At 43.3% G+C, this 21393-nt stretch overlaps 1 protein-coding gene across 2 annotated transcripts; it reads left to right on the top strand.

The window, feature by feature from the left end:
* The first annotated feature begins 20000 nt into the window (after window positions 1-20000).
* LOC103261858 (40S ribosomal protein SA) lies at window positions 20001-21045 on the top strand. Of its 2 annotated transcripts, XM_021713088.1 has the most exons (2): window positions 20002-20412; window positions 20482-21038. In XM_021713088.1, the coding sequence occupies exons 1-2, from the start codon at window positions 20074-20076 to the stop codon at window positions 20959-20961; spliced, it is 819 nt and encodes a 272-aa protein (XP_021568763.1). In that variant the 5' UTR covers window positions 20002-20073; the 3' UTR covers window positions 20962-21038. The 2 variants fall into 2 exon arrangements, with proteins under 2 accessions (XP_008057641.1, XP_021568763.1); XM_008059450.1 differs by having other exon boundaries at window positions 20001-21045.
* Window positions 21046-21393: the final 348 nt, after the last annotated feature.

The raw sequence follows: 21393 nt of genomic DNA, 5'->3' as shown, positions 1-21393 counted from the left end.
TTGTGTGTTCCTGGGTGTGAACCAACAATGGAAGGTGGAGGGGAGTGTAAGAAGTGGTCCAAACAGAGAGGACAGGTGTCAGGGGACTCGGAAAATTCATTTGCAGACCGCTGATGGGGCATCGTGATTGTGGAAGAAGATGCCCCAGGAGAACAGCGTTTCAAGCAGGCTAGAAATGAGGTTTCTCTCTAAATACTATTCACAACATATCAAAATAACTCCAAAAGGTCGTGTTCACACTAACGTCTGGCCAATTAAGAAGTCAAAGGGGTTATGCGTGGTGGCTCACACCTGTAATCCCAGCGCTTGGGGAGGCTGGGGTGGGAGGATCAATTGAGCCTTGTATTACTATTAATACAAGTTTGAGACCAGCCTGGGCAACATAGCGAGACCTCGTCTCTATACAAAATCAAAAAGCTAGCCAGGGCAGGGCTTGGTGGCTCATGCTTGTACTCCCAGCACTTTGGGAGGCAGAGGCAAGAGGATTACTTGAGCCCAGGGGTTCAAGACCAGCCCAAACAACTTAATGAGACCTTGTCTCTACAATAAAAAAAAAAAAAATTAACCAGGCATGGTGGTGCATGCCTGTAGTTCAAGATACTTGGAAAGCTGAGGTGGAAGGTTTGTCTGAGCCCAGCAGGTCAGGCTGTGGCGGTAGCCGTGATTGTGCCACTGCACTCCAGCATGGGCGGCAGAATGACAATCCAACTCAAAAAAAAAAAAAAAGTTAATTGGGCATGGTGGCAAGTCCCAGCTACTTGAGAGACTGAGGTAGAAGGATCATCAGAGCCCAAGAAGTCAAGGCTGAGGTGAACTGTGATCGTACCTTTGCCCTCCAGTCTGGGCAGCAAAGTAAGACTCCCCCAACTCAAAAAAGAAAAACAAGACAAACCAAAAAATAAATACACTCATAAAAAGTCAAAGGCATGTAGCAGATGGAATGTGAGCCTTGAACTTGGGCCTAACTTGGAATATTACCTACTTACCACTTATGAGCAGTTTCCTTGGACAAGTTATTTGTGTTCCCTCAGCCTGCTTTATCATCTTCAAAATGGAAATCATACTTCCTCAAAGAGTAAATGAACTAAATAGACAATGCCAGGTTCATAGTGGTACTCAAAGGGTTGTTACAATTATTTGTATTACCTTTTTTTTTTTTTTTTTGACCTGCTGGGTTCTGGCGATCCTTCCGCCTCAGCCTTCCAAGTAGCAGGAACTACAGGGTGCGCTACCACACCCAGCTAATTTTTTGATTTATTGTAGAGATGAGGTCTCGCCAAGTTGCCCAGGCGGGTCTCGAACCCGTGGGCTCAGGCAATCTACTCACCTCAGCCTCCCAAGGCGCGGGATTACGGGCTGAGCCACCGAGCCCGGCTACTTTTTTTTTTTTTTTTGAGTCAGAATCTCACTCTTTTGCCCAGGCTGGAGTGCAATGGCACACTCATGGCCACCGCAGCCTCGACCTGCTGGGCTCAGGCGATCCTTCTGCCTCAGCCTTCCAAGTAGCTGGAACTACAGGCGTGCACTATTACACTGCCTGGCTTATTTTTTGATTTATTTTAGAGATGAGGTCTCACCAAGTTGTGCAGGCTGGTCTCGAACCCCTGAGCTCAGGCAGTCCTCTTGCCTCAGCCTTCCAAAGTGCTGGGATTACATGCATGAGCCACCACGCCTGGCCTTGTATTACATTTAACCGAGGGTCTTATGCATGAAACAAAACATGAGAAATGGACAGAAGGACTATTTGGAGGACACTCTAAGGACCCACAAAAATCTAAGCTGATCTTTATTGAACTATGTTATGTAACACCTACTATGCACTAAATGCTAATAACTTTTTAACTCAACATCTGTTCTCTGAGGTAGCCTTTCATCATTTTGCAGGTGAGGTAAATGAGACCCAGAAAAGTTAAATAAGTTGCCTAAGGTCGATAAAAATTAACGAGTCCAATCTTTACCTCACATTACTCACAAACATGTGAGATGAATCATATGCCTAAACATAGAAACTAGAACTATAATGCTTCTAGAAAACAGCAGTTGAGGACAATGTCTTTGCAGCCCTTGGGGTAAACAAAGTTTTCTCAGAAAGAAACCAAAGTACTAACTTCATTTATTTATTTTTATTTTAAAAATGTGGGGTACAATTCAGGGTTAGATGTACAAATGCTCATTATACAGGTACCCTTGTTGATGAGGTATGCCCCCTCTTCCCCAGGCAGATTCCCACTACTGCCAATCCCGTTTCCCCGCTCCCCTCCTGGCAGTTTCCCAATACTGTCAATCCTTTTCTTATAGTATTACGATAGTTGTTCAAGGTCCACTTGTGAGTGAGATTGTGTGATACTCAGTTCTTTGTTTCTGTGAAAGATCACTCAGTACTATAGATTCTAAGTCCATCCAGGTTGCAGTGAAGTTCATGATTTTGTTCTTCTCTATGGCTGCATAATATTACAAGAAGACTGGATTTTTAAGAAGCACTAACTTTAAAAGAAAAAAATTGGCCGGGCTTGTTGACTCAGCCCGTAATCCCAGCATTTTGGGAGACTGAGGCAAGTGGATTGCCTGAGCCCATGGGTTTGTGACCCACCCGGGCAACTTGGCAAGACCTTGTCTCTACAATAAATAAAAAATTAGCCGGGTGTGGTGGTGCGTGCCTGTGGCTGAGGAGGAAGGATCACCTGAGCCCTGCAGGTCGAGGCTGCAGTGGCTGTGAGCATGCCACTGCACTCCCGCCTGGGCAACAGAGTGAGATTCCATCTCAAAAAAAGAAAAAAAAAAATGGAAATCAGAATACAGGCCACCTATGGGGAAGAAATTGACTGGAAAGGGAAGTGAAAGAGCTTTCTGGAGTGATGGGAACATTCTATACTTTATTTGAGTATGAGTTACATGGGCTTATACATTTGTTAAAACCTTATGAGGAATACACTTAGAATCTTTGCTTTTTATTTTTTAGTCAGTGTCTCACTCTGTTGCTCAGGCTGGAGTGCAGTGGCACACTCATGGCCACTGCAGCCTCGACCTGCTGGGCTCAGGTGATCCTTCTGCCACAGGCTCCCAAGTAGCTGGAACTACAGGTGTGTGACCATGCCTGGCTAATTTTTTTATTTATTATAGAGACAGGGTCTCACCATGTTGCCCAGGTTGGTCTCAAAACCCTGGGCTCAAGCAATCCTCTTGCATCAGCCTCCCAAAGTGTTGCTGGGATTACAGACTTGAGCCACTGCACCCAGTCTAATCTTTGCATTTCAACTTTTTTTTTTTTTTGAGTTGGAGTCTCACTCTGTCGTCCGGACTGGAGTGCAGTGGCATGCCACCGGTCACCGCAGCCTCGACCTGCTGGGCTCCGGCGATCCTTCTGCCTCAGTCTTCCAAGTAGCTGGAACTACAGGCGCACTACCACGCCTGGCTAGTTTTTGATTTATTGTAGAGATGAGGTCTCGCCAAGTTGCCCAGGCGGGTCTCGAACCCGCGGGCTCAGGCAATCCACTCACCTCAGCCTCCCAAGGCGTGGGATTACAGGCTGAGTCACAAATTTTATTTCACTAAAAAAGATGAACTGGGATGGGTTTGGAAGACCTCTGTGTTGTACTTCTAGCTTCTTCTGTGGTCTCATGCTGTAGTCACAAGATACATATGCCGCAAAGAGAACTCTCCCCTTAAACCTGAAGGACGTGCAGTAATAATCCATCCTTCCTTTCCCGACCCTGTCAAGAATTACAAAGTGTGCATTTCACTAAAAATTAAGCACTGAATGTCTATTTCCTAAGAACATTAATGATGATAGGCTATGTGCCCATTTGTCAGTGTTTACCATCATTATGAGGTCTATAATGATGTCTCCGATCTTGTGAATAAGTACCAAGTTTTAAAGTATCAGCATCTACTTTTAAAGTTAGAATTTTTAAAAAAATTTTTACTTCAAGTTTTTAAAGAGATGAGGTCTTACTATGTTGCCCAGGCTTAAGAGCAGTGGCTATTCACAGGTGCCATCATAGCCCATTGCAGCCTCAAACTCTAGAGCTCAAGCCATCCGCCTACCCCAGTCTCAAATATCTGGGACTACAGGCACACCCCACCACACCTGGCAAAGTTAGAAGTTATTTTGAAAAGTCTGTGCCTAAAGTTGACCATTTAATAAGCATAGCTGCGGAAGGTGGATTTATCTATCATTCTATGACACATGGCTTTTCACTTAGAAAAAACAATATTCACACCTTTGCTCATTTCTCTCCACTTATTCTTGTGTATGTAGAAAAGGTGATAGCAGTACATGTGAAGAAGAAAAACTTCACAATTGAATGGTACCAGTTGTATAACACTGTCATCAGCTGCTTCAAATAGAAAACCAGTTCAGTCCAATAATTGTTCCAATTTTTTCCATCCAGTTCACGGAATGAAAGTAAAGCTTTCTGAAGTTTAAACATATGAAATTATTATCACTATTATCCTATCATCAATTAAAAATTTCAACCAAAATATTGATTCTTGTGGCGATAATATGAATATAACATTTGATAAAATTCATATTCTCACTAAAGTAAGTGAGTGCAATTGGATGTGGTACACATATCATTTATACTTACCTTCACACTGTCAAAAATAATTTCCTAAGCTATCAAAAAGAAACTATAATTGCCAAAGTTTACAAATATCTTTACATATGCACAGAATAACTTGTGCAACACTGATGTTGAGTATAAAAACATATTTTCATAACTTGTGGCAATATTGATGTTGAATATAAAAACATGTTTCATATTCCATTATGTATTTTCTGCTTTGCTGCCTGTTATCAATGTGATGTTTTAAAATGTTTGAGTTTTGATACCTGGAGTGGTAGTTCACACCTGTAATCCCAGCACTTTGGGAGGCCAAGGCAGGAGGATGTTACCTTGTTGCTCAGGCTTGTCTCAAACTCCTGGACTCAAGCAATTCTCCCACCTTGGCCAACCAAAGTGCTTAGATTGTAGGCGTGAGCCACCATCCCCAGCTTATAGTATGGAATCTTTTGTATTTGACTTTTTTTTATTAACACAATATTTTTGAGATGCATTCGTGTTATTGTCTATTTTATGTCCTTTCTTGTAATGTTGAGTAGTTTTCTATGGTATAGATATATTTTACTTTGTTTTTTCATTTAACAGTGATGGACATTGGGTTGTTTACTGTTGGGGGTCATTATGAATATTGCTGCTATAAACATTTATATACATGTTTTTGTTTGACCCTATGTTTTCATTTCTCTTGCATAAATACCTGGAAGTAGAATTTCTGGATTGTATGGTAATTAATGTAACTTTATCATGTAATGTCAAGGTGTTTGTCAGTTACTGTACCATTTTGCATTCCTGCAGGCAATGTGTGAGAGTTCCAGTTACAACTTATCTTTGCCAGTACTTGGTAGTGTCAGTCTTTATGACTTAATCCGTTCTAGTGTGTAGTGTTATCTCACTGTGGTTTTAATTGACATTTTCCTGATGACTAATAAAGTTGAGCACCTTTTCATATACTTGTGGAATTTTTAAATCAAAGTAATTTTTAAATGAAGTGCCAAAATGCAGTTATGGGAAATATGATTTACAAACAGAGAAACTCGAAATTTATCCTGTTATAACCACAGAAGGTGCTGAACAAATTAAACAATGAGCCCTCAAATGGTATACAATATTAATGTTGAAATTCTGTAATTGCATTTTGGAATATCTCAGTTTGCAGGATGAATCATTTGCTAAAGCTCCTATTTTTAATTAGATAAATTTATGTTCTGTACTGAAATAAAATGAAATTGTGGAGGCCTATAATTATGTGGAATCATAAATAGAGACAACTTGTTTGATGAGGTTTTTCTCCTAAAATACTTGTTGAAGCAAAGTGCTTTGAATGAAGGCAAAGAAGATGGCCTCCATTAAAATATTTGGGTTGAAATATTTACACGTTTCAACATGAAAAAAAAATTGTGAACATCCTTGTGGTAGTCTACTAGGACTGCCATAACAAAATATCACAGACTGGGTGTTTTAAACAACAGAAATTTGATTCTCGCAGGTCTGGAGTCTGGGAAGTCCAAGATCAAGATATCAGCAGGTTTGGCTTCTTCTGTGTCCTCTCTCCCAGGCTTGCAGATGGCCACTTTCTGGCTGTGTCCTCACACGGCCTTTCTTTTGTGTAAGTGCATCCCTGGTGCCTCTTTTTTTTTTTTTTTTTTTGGAGTCAGAGTTTCACTCTGTGACCCAGACTGGAGTGCAGTGGCACAACTGTAGCTACTGGAGCCTCGACCTACTGGGCTCAGGCAATCCTCCTGCCTCAGGCTTCCAAGTAGCTGGAACTTTAGGTGCATGCCACCACACCTGGCTAATTTTTTGATCCACTGTGGAGACGGGGGTCTCACCATGTTGCTGAGGCTGGTCTTGAACTCCTGGACTCAGGCAATCCTCTTATCTCAGCCTTTCTAAATGCTGGGATTACGGGCATAAGCCACTGCACCTGGCCCTGGTGCTTCTTCGTATAACCAAGTTTCCCCTTACAGGGACACCAGTCAAATTGGATTGGAGATCACCCTAAATAATAGCCTCATTTTAATTTAGGCACCCCTGTAAAGGCCCTGTCTCCAGATAGAAACACATTCTGAAGTACTGAGAGGTTAGAGCTTCACCTATTTGAATTTGGGGTAGGGGAGTACAATTTAGCCCATAACAATCCTTTATAGAGCAGACCAGTTTCTGGCATTCCCTCTACTTTCACACAGCACAAGAAGAGATAAAAGTGGAGGAGGAAGCCACACCCTGCAGTCTGGAATCACCTTTGTGTGACTAGCTTTTCCACGTGTCCTTGTTGATCTGCCAGACTCCAAAGTCCTCCTATTGAGATCAATAATATCCACCTAACCCTCTCACATTGGCCTATTTAAAAAAAAAAAAGTTTTGTTTCTGCTGTTTATATAATTAATACATGCTCATTGAAAAAATAAATTAGGCCGGGCACGGTGGCTCAAGCCTGTAATCCCAGCACGTTGGGAGGTCGAGATGAGAGGACTGCCTAAGCCCAGGGGTTTGAGACCAGTCTGGACAACTTGGCAAGACCTCGTCTCTATAATAAATCAAAAAAATTAGCTGAGCATGGTAGCATGTACCTGTAGTTCCAGCTACTTGGAAAGCTGAGGCAAAAGGATTGCCTGAACTCAGTAGGTCAAAGCTCCGGTGGCTGTGAGCATGCCACTGCACTCCAGCTTAGGTGACAGGGTGAGACTCCAACTCAAAAAAAAAAAAGAAAAAGAAAAAGAAAAAAGAAATCAAACACTAGTGAAGTATGTAAAAGAAAATAAGGACCGCCTCCCAAAACATACTTTCCAATGACAGCCATTGTTACCAGGTGGGACATATGTCCATCAGAATGTTTTTCCTATGCAAATACTTGTATGCTTTTAATATAACAAATAGAAATCACAAAATTTACTGTTTTTCAGCCTTTAAAACTGTATGTAATTAAGGTGCACAACATAGTATTGTGATACACATTTACACGGTGAAATGATTATGACAGTCAAGCAAATGAATTTGTCTATGTCTACAGTCAATTCTCTTTTTCTATTAATATCATGGATATCTTTTCCTTTCAATAAGTAGATATCTTAAGACCCGTTGGAATTTAGGCTGTTCCTCCTATCTTGACCCCAATACTGGGCTTTGCTTAGACTATTAGAGCGTGGTAGAGATGTCAGGATCAAAAGCAACAAAGAGCCTTCAATGCCAAGCAGAGTTCAGCCATCAGCCCATGCTGTTTCCAGCCCTCTGCCTAAAAGTACCGAAAGTCAGCGAACCAACCTCAGTGATCTGGGAGTAAACAGCACGGAGCCTCTGGTGTTCAAAGGTCTGTTTCTGCCTTTCCAAGGTAGGGGCTGCCCGACCTCTTTTACTCACTTTCCTCCAAGCAGAATTGTAAACCTCGGTCACTCCCACTCACAATTCTCTTCTCTCATTTCGTTCCTAGGTATAGACTCAAGACAAGTGAAATGACATAAATGGGGGAGCAGATTACAAATGGTTATCACAACTTTAAATGTATGTACTTTTTTTTTTTTTTTTTGAGTACGGTCTCACTCTGTCATCCAGACAGAGTGCAGCGGCATGATCACAGCTTACCACAGCCTCGACTTCCTGGGCTCAGGCAATCCTTCCACCTCAGCCTCCCGAGTAGCTGAGACTAGAGGCAGGTGCTACCACACTCCACTAATTTTTAAAAAAGTTTATTTAGAAGCAACATCTCACTATGTTGCTCAGGCTGGTCTAGAACTCCTGGGTTCAAGCAATCCTCCCACCTCGGCCTCCCAAAGTCCTGGGATTAGAGGTGTGAACCACCATGCCCAGCTTCTACACCCTTTGATGACACTTACAGGCATCTTTCTTTCCCCAGTTCTCAAAGCAAAAAACAAAAAACTCAGTGATGGAGTGGTATGGAAAGGTGGGACCTCAAAGTTAAACAGGTGTGGTAGCCTGTTCTTTTGCTCTGGTTAAAATTCTTCCTGAATTCTTCTCTCCCATATATAACTTAGAAAGATCTTTCTTGGTTCCCATATTCCCAGGATAGAAAGGGTACTAGGAAGACTAAATTGTAAGGGTCTAAATTACAAAGGGTTCCTAGTTTTGTTTCAATGCAGAATATACTTTGAAATTTCTCTATATTTTTGGGGGAGAGAGGGATAAGAAATTAGAGCTCTAAATTTAGAAAAAATGACTGTTCTACTGGGAACTGTCAAAAGGAATTTGCAAGCATTAACCCTTCTCCTGTGTTGCTTCAGATACGTGGTTCATCTTCTGGGAATTGGGCTCAGAGGTGAGTAAGAAAAAGAGATGTTTGTAGTAGTTTGTTCATCCCATCTCCAAAGAAACAAAAAAATTACAGGACAAAAGGGTCATCATAATATCCTTTTGAACACATGCTAGATATTCCACTGCTTAATAGAAATTGTATCATAACAAATCTATTGATAGATATTTTAGATTATTTACAAATGTACTGCAATGCTTCAATGGACACCTTATACATACCTTTTGTGTTCTTGCCCTAATATATTTCTTTAGCGCTGCACACATCTTTGGTCCCAGTGTCTCAGGAGGCTGAGGTGGGAAGATCACTTGAACCCACGAGTTTAAGCCCAGCCTGGGGAAAAATGAAAAAAATATATCTCATTAGAATAATATTCTCAGAGGTGGACCTTATGGGTTAAAGAGTATGAACCTTCCAGATATGTTGTACTGTTCTATTGATTTGTCTTTCAGTTTCGGAATTTGGTTACAGCTAACCAATGGAACCCCGGTCTTTGTTCTGTCTGAACCTGTATTAGTCTCTTAATCCTCCAGCTCTGATCACTAGGGAACATAGACTTGACTCTGACTGAGTCATGGTCATTGTTAGCCTCTTCTTAAGGAAAGTATATAATTTTTGGTTTTTGTGGGTAGGAGTCTCACTCTGTCACCCAGGTCAGAGTGCAGCTGAACACTCAAGGCCACTGCAACCTCGACCTGCTGGGTTCAGGTGATCCTTCCACCTTAGCCTTCCAAGTAGCTGGAACCACAGGTGTGTACCACCATGCCCAGCTAATTTTTTTATTTATTGCGTAAAATGAGGTCTCATCATGTTGCCCAGGCTGGTCTCAAATCCATGGGCTCAGGCAAGCTTCTCACCTCAGCCTCCCAAAGTACTAAGATTACAGGCGTGAGATGCCTCACCCAGCTAATATAAAAAAATTTCAATGGCCAAGAATTCTTTGACATTTGTCCCCTTAAGAGACAGGGTCTGCGTCCCCTCTCCTTCAATTAGGTGGGTTCTATGACTGCTTTCATTAGCAGAGTACAGCAGATACCCACTCTGTGTCTTAATCCCACTCTGGGATTAAGCATTAAGAGGCTGAACACATCCACTTCCTGGTTCCTGGGCATTTCTGGGAGCCCTAAGCTGCCATGTAAGAAGTCTGACTGCCCTGAGACCACCATGCAGGACAGGTTTTACAGCCGAGGGTCCCAGCAGGCCAGCCTTCTAGATATCTCCTCCAAGACACCAGACAAGTGAGCGAAGACGTCCTGATCCTTTCGGCCCATTCACCAGCCAAGTACCACCAAGTGACTCAATGTTCCTGAGGCAGAAGCATCCCTCAGAGGAGCCTGCCTGAACTCAAGGCCCACAAAATCACGAGACAGAGTTAAATGGTTATTGCTTAACCATTTGGTAGTAATTCATTACATAACAATAGATCACCAGAAATGAGCCTGGGTTAATAACTGTCCAGGTACTGATAAGATAAATAGAGAAAAACAGAATTATATAATCCTCTAAAAAATCATTTCCCAGCCGAGCTCCGTGGCTCAGCCTGTAATCCCGCGCCTTTGGGAGGCTGAGGTGAGTGGATTGCCTGAGCCCGCGGGTTCGAGACCCGCCTGGGCAGCGAGACCTCATGTCTACAATAAATCAAAAAATCAGCCGGGCGTGGTAGCGCAGGCCTGTAATTCCGGCTACTCGGAAGGCTGAGGTGGAAGGATCGCCGGAGCCCAGCAGGTCGAGGCTGCGGTGGCCGGGAGCGGCCACTGCACTCCAGTCTGGGCGACAGAGTGAGACTCCAACTCAAAAAAAAAAAAAAAAATCATTTCCCCCTTTGAACATGGTATAAAAAGTGGTTGTTGAAAATCAAATGTGGAAGCTCTGTCAGGCTTGTCTTTGCAGATTTTAGACAGGAGATCAAGACTATGTGGGAGGCAGAGTAGTGTGGAAAGGTGAGACCTCGAAGTTAAACAGGTGTGGTAGCTTGCTGTTTTGCTTTGTTTAAAATTCTTCCTGAATTCTCCTCTCCCATATATAACTTAGAAAGAAGATCTTTCTTGGTTCCCATATTCCCAAGATGGAAAGGGTACTAGGAAGAATAAATTGTAAAGGGCTGAATTATAAAGCGTTCCTGGTTTTCTGTCAATGCAGAATCTACTTTGAAATTTCTCTACATTTTTTGGTAGGGAGGGGTATAAGAAATGAGAGCTCTAAATTTTGAAAAAATGACTGTTCTAGTGAGAATGCTATATTCTCAGTAGTTCCAGAGATCAATTGTCTTCATTATGTGAGATATTTAAGAGGAATTTGTTATTTATGGAGTGTTGTTTGGAAATTGTATGCTTGAGCTCCCAAGATTTAAAGAATGGACACTATGAATATATTTTCTTGCAACTTATAAATGATCCTTATATAACTGTATTGCTAAAAAAAAAAAGTGTCCGTATTATAGTATTAATTTGTAGTAGTTAATATTTATTGAGTGCTTACTATGGACTGGGCTCTAGACCAGGTTACATTTATTAGGATGCCATAGGTTACGCTATAGAAAAAACAAACAGCTGGGCTCAGTGGCTCAGCCTGTAATCCCGCGCTTTGGGAGGCCGAGGTGAGTGAATTGCCTGAGCTTGTGGGTTTGAGACCCACCTGGGCAACTTGGCAAGACCTCATCTCTACAATAAATCAAAAATCAGCCGGGCGTGGTAGCGTGCGCCTGTAGTTCCGGCTACTTGGAAGGCTGAGGCAGAAGGATCGCCTGAGCCCAACAGGTCGAGGCTGCGGTGGCCGGGAGTAGCCACTGCACTCCAGTCTGGGTGACAGAGACTCCAACTCAAAAAAAGAAAAAGAAAAAGCAAACCCCCAAGTCTCAGTGGCTCAAATAAATGAAAGTTTATTTCTCATTCATGCTACACAGGTTGGCTGGAGCTCTGCTTTAGCAATATGACCACCTTCATCCAAGACCCAGGCTGATGGTGCTGCCAATATCTAGAACATTCCCAGTTGTCCTGCCCCTGAGGGGCTGAGGGTGAGAGTCATGTACCCAGCACTATAAACACAAGCACAGCCTCCAAGAATGCCTTCGATTCTTTTTTGAGAGGGCAGGGTCTCACTCTGTCACCGAGGCTGGAGTGCAGTGGCACAATCACAGCTCACCACGACCTCGACCTCATGAACTCAGGTGATCCTTCCACCTCAGTCTCCCCAGTAGCTGGAACTACAAGCACACTTCACCATGCCCAGCTAATTTTTTTTTTTTTTTTTTTTTTTTGATAGGGATGAGGTCTCAGTACATTGCCCAGGCTAGTCTTGAACTCCTGGGGTTAAGTGATCCTCCCCCCTCAGCCTCCCATAGTGCTGGGATTGACATGAACCACAGGTTCAGGGTTCCTAGAACTACCCTCAGTTTCTATAATTCACTAGAACGATTTGCAGAATTCACTGAAAGTTATTATACTCATGGTTCCAGTTTATTACAGGAAAAGAATACAGATCAAAACCAGCTAAAGATAACCAGTTACAGTGGCTCACATCTATAATCCCAGCACTTTGGGAGGCCAAGGTGGGAGAATCACTTGAGGCCAGGAGTTCGAGACCAGCTTGGGCAACCCGGTGAGAATCTGTCTCTACAAAAACTACAAAAATTAGCCAAACATTGTGGTGCGTGCCTGTAGTCCCACTTACTCAGGGGCTGAGGTGGGAGGATTGCTTGAGCCTGGGAGGTCAAGGATGCAGTGAGCTGGGATTGTGACACTGCACTCCAGCCTGGGTGACAAAGTGGGAACTTGATTCCAAAAACAATCAAAATAAAACAAACAAAAAAAAACGAGCTAAAAGAAAAGTGCATAGGTCAGAATCTGGGAAGGTTTCAAATGCAAAGCTAGGTTGTCCTCAGGACACACTATTTTTCCAGCATCAATGTATCAAGGTTCACCTGGGCTGCCATGTCCAGAGTCTTTACTGGGGCTTCATGACAGATTGACTGAATGACTGACCCCATGGTTGAACTCAGTTTCCAGGCTGACTAATACCATAGGCCCCAAGAATTCCACTCTAAATCACATGCCCAGCCTTTGCAGTGTGGCTAACCCCTGCCCTAAAAGTATTGGGTATGGCTAGCTTCCACCCTAACCCAAGACATTCCTATTAGGCGTGACATAGACACTGAGGCCAAAGACCAGCCCTTTCTGCAGGCAAGGCCAAATTCTCTATTACACAGCACATGTCAAAACACACACTGACTTTTAACACTTCCACTCAGAGGTAACACATGGCATTTTCTTTCAAATTTTATTGACTGCAGTGAGTCATAAGACCAAGTCTAACTTCAAAGAGGGTAGGGAGGTATATTCTTCCCATACCTGACTTTTTTTTTTCCTGAGTCGGGGTCTCACTCTGTCACCTGAGCTGGAGTGCAATGGCATGATCACAGCTCGCTGTAGCCTCAACCTCCTGAGCTCAGGCAATCCTTCTGCCTCAGCCTCCTAAGTAGCTGGGACTACAGGTGTGCACCACCACACCTGGTTAATTTGTGGGGGGGGGGGGTTGTACAGATGAAGTCTTGCTATGTTCCCCAGGTTAGTTTCAAACTCCTGGGCTCAAGCAATCCTCCCGCCTTGGTGTCCCAGAGTTTTGAGATTACAGGTGTGAGCGATAGCACCCAGCAAGGCTGGAGTGCAGTAGCTTTCTTCCGCCTCAGCCTCCCAAATAACTGAAACTACAGGTGCATGCCACCACCCTGGCTACTTTTATTTTTTAATTTTTTAAAAGACTATTTTGTAGAGACAAAGTCTCACTATGTTGCCCACGCTGGTCTCTAACTCACAGGCCTGAGTCACAGCACTCAACCTACCATAGCTGATTATATACAGATAATTAAAAATCCACTCTAGTTGGGCACAGTGGCTCAAGCCTGTAATCCCAGCACTTTAGGAGGCTGAGGCAAGAGGATTGCCTGAGCTCAGGAGTTCGAGACCAGTCTGGACAACTCGGTGAGATCTCATCTCTACAATAAATCAAAAAATAAGCCAGGCATGGTAGTGCGCGCCTATAATTCCGGCTACTTAGAAGGCTGAGGCAGAAGAATCGCCTGAGCCCGGCAGATTGAGGCTGCAGTGGCCATGAGCATGCCACTGCACTCCAGCCTGGCCGACAGAGTGAGACTCCAACTCAAAAAAAAAATCCACTCTATTATATAAGTATTTTATGTGTATTAATTCACTTAATTCTCTCACAACCCCCTGCTATTTTCTCCATTTTTCAGGTAAAGAAGGTGAGTCACAGAGAGGTTAAGTAATGTGACCAAAGTTGCACAGCTTGTATGGATGAGTTGAGAGACCTGGTTTTAAGCTGAGGAGCTCTAGCTCCACTGTCCATGCTATTTAAGACAACTAAAAGGGGAGAAAAATTCTGTAGCTTCCTCAGGTTTCTTCTTTTTCACATCACAACACTATTTGGCGCATACTTTTGAGGGAAGAGCGACTCGTCGACGATGTGCGGGAAATACACGGGTGAACAAGACATTGGGCACTTTCTCTAGTGACACTGAGGTTTCTCCTACTTTCTGCTTAACAAAGGGATCTGTGGTGGACAACAGAAGCTGGAGGGACCAGGCCCTGCTCCCCAAGCGCATGGTCACCACCACTGCAACTCTATCACCCTCGTTATCCATCTAGGATCGAATCTCTTTCTCCAATAATTCCAGGAAAAGGTGTCCACGCTAGAGGGTGAAGGGAAAGGACAGGTCTGGTGCAGAACCAGAGAGCACCAGAGTGGACAGAATAACGGTTTATAGAGGGCATCAAATGAGAGACTTTGGAGAGGCAAATAAAGTGATCAGAGGAAAATAGAGATGAAGATGAAATCAATGAAATGAAAGTTCCCAAGGAAGAACCCAACAGGGTATCTCACTTGTCACTTCTCCTTACTTCAAAATAGTTAACAAGAACCTGGCACCGTGGCTCACATCTGTAATCTCAGCACTTTGAAGACCAAGACGAGGCAGGAGGTTCGCTTGAACCCAGGAGTTTGAAACCAGCCTGGGGAACTTGGTGAGATCTCATCTCTACAAAAATAAAAGATAAAAAATGAGCCGGGTGTGGTGGCATGCGCCTGTATTCCCAGCTACTCAGGAGGCTGAGGCAGAAGGATCACTTGAGCCCAGGAGGTCAAAGCTGCCGTCAACTGAGATCACAGCCTGGCAGACAGAAAAAAAGTGCTGTCTGTGACAAAGTGCTGGCAGGTGTCCTGTCACTACTAGAGACTGGCCTGTCTGAGAATGAAGTCACTGTAGAGGAAAGCATGCAGGACAGGAATCCTTTGATGCATTTGTGCTCCTGGATTCCGCCATGCCTGAAGTCAGTCTGACCTAGACTTTTCAGTTGTGTGAGCTAATCACTTCTCTTTTTATGGTTAAGCTGAATTTGTGATATTGAAATCAAAAAGTCTTATACTCTTTAATAGTCTTCCCCTTTTTAAAGTCCCAATGCCAAAGAAACTATCACATGCCCTACACAGGAAGGGAAAAAGATTTGTATTTAAGAAATGAAAACGAACCTGAGGGTGGGAAATGAAGCTCAGGAGGGATAACACTAATTTGGCACCAGCTCCTGAAATTGTCACCCCTGTACCCACACTCATTCCTGTACTCACACTTAGAGAAATTGACCACCAGCAAACACGGGGAGACACCTGCATACTAAGTCTCATTTCTCCACTGAAAAGATTTAGTGCTAGAAAGTTGCAGTGAAGTCGCCTGTTCCCGAAATTCATTACAGCCATAAAAGCACCACTGTATTTTCATGAGCTATTAAAACAAACAGTTAAAAATAAAACCCATGTGGTATCCAATAGCCTTCACATGATCATGTTTTTTCATGCATTTGTGAAGCAACGCAATTAGATGAACGGCAATCCATCTCCCTGGAACTGATGCAGATTTGCATGTTCTCTTTTGCATCCTAAAAAGAACAAACAACAGTTTCTCCAGCCGTACAATGAATAAATGACATAGACACAGTACAGCATGGACCACAGTCTCTGTGTTTCTTCTCTTTACTTTTCTCAGCCAGCCTTTCACTTGCACAACTGATGAAATCTCCACAAGCACTGAGGACCATGGAAGTGAGAACAGCATACTCAGAGAGACTTCCACTGGGTTCACGATGATCAATAAAGTGCCCTGGGTAACTCTGTCTAAACAGGGCGGAATCCTTACTCTCAGTCCTGTTGGGTGACAGCCGCACAGACCTGCTGTTCCACGGCGGCCATCTTGGCTCCCCCAACCCCAGAATAGCATAAAGGGAGGGTATGAGCATGTATCTGACACCTCGGATGTCACTATCCGTCACAAGTCATTTTTATGTCATTTGACACGGACTCTCATCTTTAAAGCAGTTGTTATTGTCCCCATTTTTCAGATGGGGAAGCCTCAACGAGAGTAAGATATCTCCCCAAGTTTAAACAGCTGTGAAACAGATACTGTTGGCCGCTCGTCTAAAATCGTTTTTTTTTTCTTTCCTTATCTGCTGAATGAACTGCTTTCCATTAAAGAAGCTGAAAATGCTGCAAACTCTTCATCTAGTCATCTTTGCTGCTGGGACATGAGTATATCACCCAATCTAGCAAATGAGGCCAGAGGGAGGCCTAGTGTGGAGTTTGAGGAATTTTTTTTTTTTTTTTTGAGTCAGAGTCTCACTCTGTCACCTAGACTGGAGGGCACTGGCACAGTCATAGCTCACTACAGCCTCAAACTTCTAGGCTCTGGCGATCTTTCTGCTTCAGCCTCCCAAGGAACCAGGACTACAGGCATGCACCACCACATCCAATTAATTTTTTGTATTTTTTTGTGAAGGGGAGGTCTCACTATGTTGCCTAGGCTGATCTTGAACTCCTGGGTTCAAGCAATCCTACCTTCTTGGTCTCCCATTTCTGCTGGAATTACAGAAGTGAGTCACTGTGCCCAGTGGGAAAGTTTTGTCTGTGATTAAACACACACACACACACACACACACACACACACACACACACACACACACACACAAATCCTTTCCCTACCCCCTGTCTTTTTGTATGTGGATGAGGTCTTGTAATGACATAATACAGCAGCCATCTTGAGACCATGAGGGAAGGAATCTGAAGATGAAGTTCAGTACTCCAAAACACTCTAACGATGTGAAAAGGAAATGTGGTCCTTGATGCCATCTTTGATTCTCTCAATTAACTAAAGCTGGAAACTTCCCAACTCAGCACTTATGTCAGTACCCAACATCTAGTAGATACTTACCACTAAACACATAAGTAAATCACTTCAACTTTCAAAACCTGTCATCATAGAAGATAGCAAAAATATCTAGTAACCTACCCCATGACCCAATAATTTCACTCCTAGGTATATTTACAAGACAGGTGAGTGTTCTGTGTCCACCAGAGACAAGTGCCGAAGTGTTCATTACAGTACCAAGCTGAAAACAGCTCAAATGTCAACAGCAGAATCAATAAATGTTGGGATGCTCATACATTGAAATATCACACAATACAGAAGGACAAACTACCTGATGGCTGTGATGGCACACACCTGTAATCTGGGTTTTCTGAGAGACTAAGGTGGGAGGATTGCTTGAGGCCATGCATTTAAGACCAGCCTGGGCAACACAGTGAGACCCATCTCTATAACATAATAATAATGATGATAGCATGAATAATAATAATCAGGTATAGTGGTGCACCTGTAGTCCCAGTTACTCGGGAGGCTGAGGCAGGAGGATTGCTTGATCCCAGGAATTCTAGACCAGCCTAGGAAATATAGTGAGACCACATCTCTATTTAAAAAAGAAAAAAGGATAAGCTATGAATATTCACAAAAACATGGATGGATTTGACAGACATAATTATTGAACAAAAGACACCATCAACATAAGGCTGCATACTGTTTGATTCCTTTAAATAAAGTTTAAAACAAAAAATAATTCATGGTCAGCCATTCTGGGAAGAGGAATGGTTACTGGCAGGAAAAGGAATGTTTGGGGTGATGAAAATGTTCCGTCCCATGATCTAAAGTGAGATTACACCATGGCTTTCCACATATGTTTAATAAAAAACCCAACCTGGTGAGGTAGCGTATGCCTGTAATCCCAGCACTTTGGGAGGCAAAGGAAGGAGGATTGCCTGGGCCCAGGGGTTCTACACCAGCCTGGTCAATTTGGTGAGACCTCATCTTTACAATAAAAAAAATCAGCCAGGCATGGTGGTGCATTCCTGTAGTTCCAGCTACTTAGAACACTGAGGTGTAAGGATTCCCTGAGCCCAGCAGGTAGAGAATGCGGTGGCCATGAGCGTTCCACTGCACTCCAGCCTGGGTGACAGAGTGAGACTCTAATTAAAAAAAAAAAAAAAAAAACTATCAAGTTTTATGCTTCAAATATGTGCATTTTACAGTATATGTCACACTTCAATTTTTTTTTTTTTTTTTTTGAGTTGGAGTCTCACTCTGTTGCCCAGGCTGGAGTGCAGTGGAACGCTCATGGCCACCGCAGCCTCGACCTGCTGGGCTCCGGCGATCCTTCTGCCTCAGCCTTCCAAGTAGCTGGAACTACAGGTGCTCACTACCACACCTGGCTAATTTTTTATTTATTGTAGAGATGAGGTCTTGCCAAGTTGCCCGGGCTGGTCTTGAGCCCCTGGGTTTAGGCAGTCTACTCACTCCGGCCTCCCAAAGTGCTGGGATTACAGGCTGAGCCACCAAGCCTGGTCTACACTTCAATTTTTTTAAAAAGGCTCCCAGAAGTTGTTGCTTAAAAGGAAGTATAGGAAACATCTTTTACTCAGTGTTTATTCAGGGAAGGTATAACCATAAATGCCTTACAGAATAATCTTCATTATAACACTAGTAAGTAGTCATTATTATCTCTATACCACAAACGCAGAATATGAGAGTCAGAGAGTTAAGTTACTTTCCAAAGTCACACAGCTAATCAGTGGCAAAGCTGGGATTTGAATACAAGTTTGATCCCTAAAGCTTATACTCCTTTCTCTGTGCAACTATAAAATGGGTAGGTACCTGCATAGCCAACTTCCCCAGGTCATGGAAAGAATCATCAGTGTGGCCCGGAATGCTCTCCTGGAGTGTGGATTTTTCGACAAAAATTGCCAAAGAACAGAAAAGGCTGTATGTGCAAAAACAGCCATTGCAGGATTTATAATAGTAAAAAGCTGGAAACAGCCTAATTATTCAATAGCATATAATTAAGCAACGTATAATACAAATATTCAATAGAATATATATATATGCAGTCATTACAAATTATGCTCAAGAAAGCTTATGATATAATGTTCAGTGGAATAAAACTGAATAAAAATTGCATATACTTTAAGAATAGAATCAAGAGAAACAAAACTTTTTAAACTCGTGTACATAGAAAGGAAAAGCCTGAAAGTGTTTGTATGTAAAAACCAGCAACAATGTCTGCCTCTGAAGAGTATAATTTGACAAGGTGGGGTGGGCGAGGGGCTGGGAGGGGGCAGGAACTTCATTCGTAGCTTTATAAATTCTGTATTTAACTTTTTTTTTTTTACAATGAGCATGCCTCATTTTAACATAAAAAAAATTTAACTAATTTGGCCAGGCGTGGTGGCTCATGCCTGTAATCCCAGAACTTTGGGAGGTCAAGGCAAGAGGATTGCTAGAGCCCAGGAGTGTGAGACCAGCATAAGCAACATAGTGAAATCGCGTGTCTACAAAAATAAAATAAATAGCCGGGCATAGTGACATGCATCTGTAGTCCCAGCTACTCAGGAGGTTGAGAAGGAAGGATTGCCTGAGCCTAGGAGACTGAGGCTGCGGTGCACTGTGATCGTGACACTACACTCCAGCCTGGGTAACAGAGACCCTGACTCAAAAAAAAAATTTTTTTTAACAAACCTATTTTTAAAAAAACAAAAACTGGAAGGAAATATATAAGATATTAACAATGGTTGTCTTTAGGCAAAGGGATTTTCAATTTTTTCCTTTAGTTTTTTTTACACTTTCTAAGATTCCTAAGATGAGCACATGTTTCTCTATATATGTAGGGAAAAAAGGAAACTTATTTCAGTCAGCTGATGCATTTGAAAGCACTCGGGAACCTGTGAAGCACCTTAATTGCAAAAGTGATTTTATTATGACTGTAAAAGATATGAAATGCCCTTTTCCGCGCTACCCGCAGAGGGGTCCATACGGCGTTGTTCTCAATTCCCGTCGTAACTTAAAGGGAAACTTTCACAATGTCCGGAGCCCTTGATGTCCTGCAAATGAAGGAGGAGGATGTCCTCAAATTCCTTGCAGCAGGCACCCACTTAGGTGGCACCAACCTTGACTTCCAAATGGAACAGTACATCTATAAAAGGAAGAGTGATGGCATCTACATTATAAATCTGAAGAGGACCTGGGAGAAGCTTCTGCTTGCAGCTCGTGCCATTGTTGCCATTGAAAACCCTGCTGATGTCAGTGTCATATCTTCCAGGAATACTGGCCAGCGGGCTGTGCTGAAGTTTGCTGCCGCCACTGGAGCCACTCCTATCGCTGGTCGCTTCACTCCTGGAACCTTCACCAACCAGATCCAGGCAGCCTTCCGGGAGCCCCGTCTGCTGGTAGTTACTGATCCCAGGGCTGACCACCAGCCTCTCACAGAGGCATCTTATGTTAACCTGCCCACCATTGCTCTGTGTAACACAGACTCTCCTCTGCGCTATGTGGACATTGCCATCCCGTGCAACAATAAGGGAGCTCACTCAGTGGGTCTGATGTGGTGGATGCTGGCTCGAGAAGTTCTGCGCATGCGTGGCACCATCTCCCGTGAACACCCGTGGGAGGTTATGCCTGATCTCTACTTCTACAGAGATCCTGAAGAGATTGAAAAGGAAGAGCAGGCTGCTGCTGAAAAAGCTGTGACCAAAGAAGAATTTCAGGGTGAATGGACTGCTCCAGCTCCTGAGTTCACTGCTACTCAGCCTGAGGTTGCAGACTGGTCTGAAGGTGTGCAGGTGCCCTCTGTGCCAATTCAGCAGTTTCCTACTGAAGACTGGAGTGCTCAGCCTGCCACAGAAGACTGGTCTGCAGCTCCCACTGCTCAGGCCACTGAATGGGTAGGGACAACCACTGAGTGGTCTTAACCTCTTAAGCAACACAGGCTCTTAAGCAACACGGAAATAAGGTTGGCGGAAAATAAACTTGTTTCTAAGGAAAAAAAAAAAAAAGATATGAAATGCTGGCAATCCCATTTTGTAATGCCAGAGGGCAGATCCCTTATCCACCTGGCCAAGCACTCAGACAGGTTGCAGCCTCCACTGTGCAATAAGTGGGAGGGAGTGAGGTCGAGTACCACAACTCGCCCACTTGGAACAGTTGCAATGCTTAGGAGTTTTTCTGGCAAGACTTCAAGTGCTGGATTAGAAAATTATCCCTTGGGGCTGTGTTTCTCTGCCCTGGCAGCACAGTGGAATCACCTGGGGAGTTTTTTTAACGGCTCCACCCCCGGAGATTATAACTCACTTGCTTCGAATAAGAATTGGGTGTGGGTTTTTTTTTTTTTTTTAAGATGTGGG

This window comes from Carlito syrichta, unplaced genomic scaffold, assembly GCF_000164805.1.
Source record: "Carlito syrichta isolate Samal-C Ts95f unplaced genomic scaffold, Tarsius_syrichta-2.0.1 Scaffold304090, whole genome shotgun sequence".
In the NCBI taxonomy this organism is placed as follows: domain Eukaryota; kingdom Metazoa; phylum Chordata; class Mammalia; order Primates; family Tarsiidae; genus Carlito; species Carlito syrichta.
The sequence above is the reverse complement of the archived record's forward strand: the minus strand, read 5'-3'. Positions and strand labels throughout refer to the sequence as shown.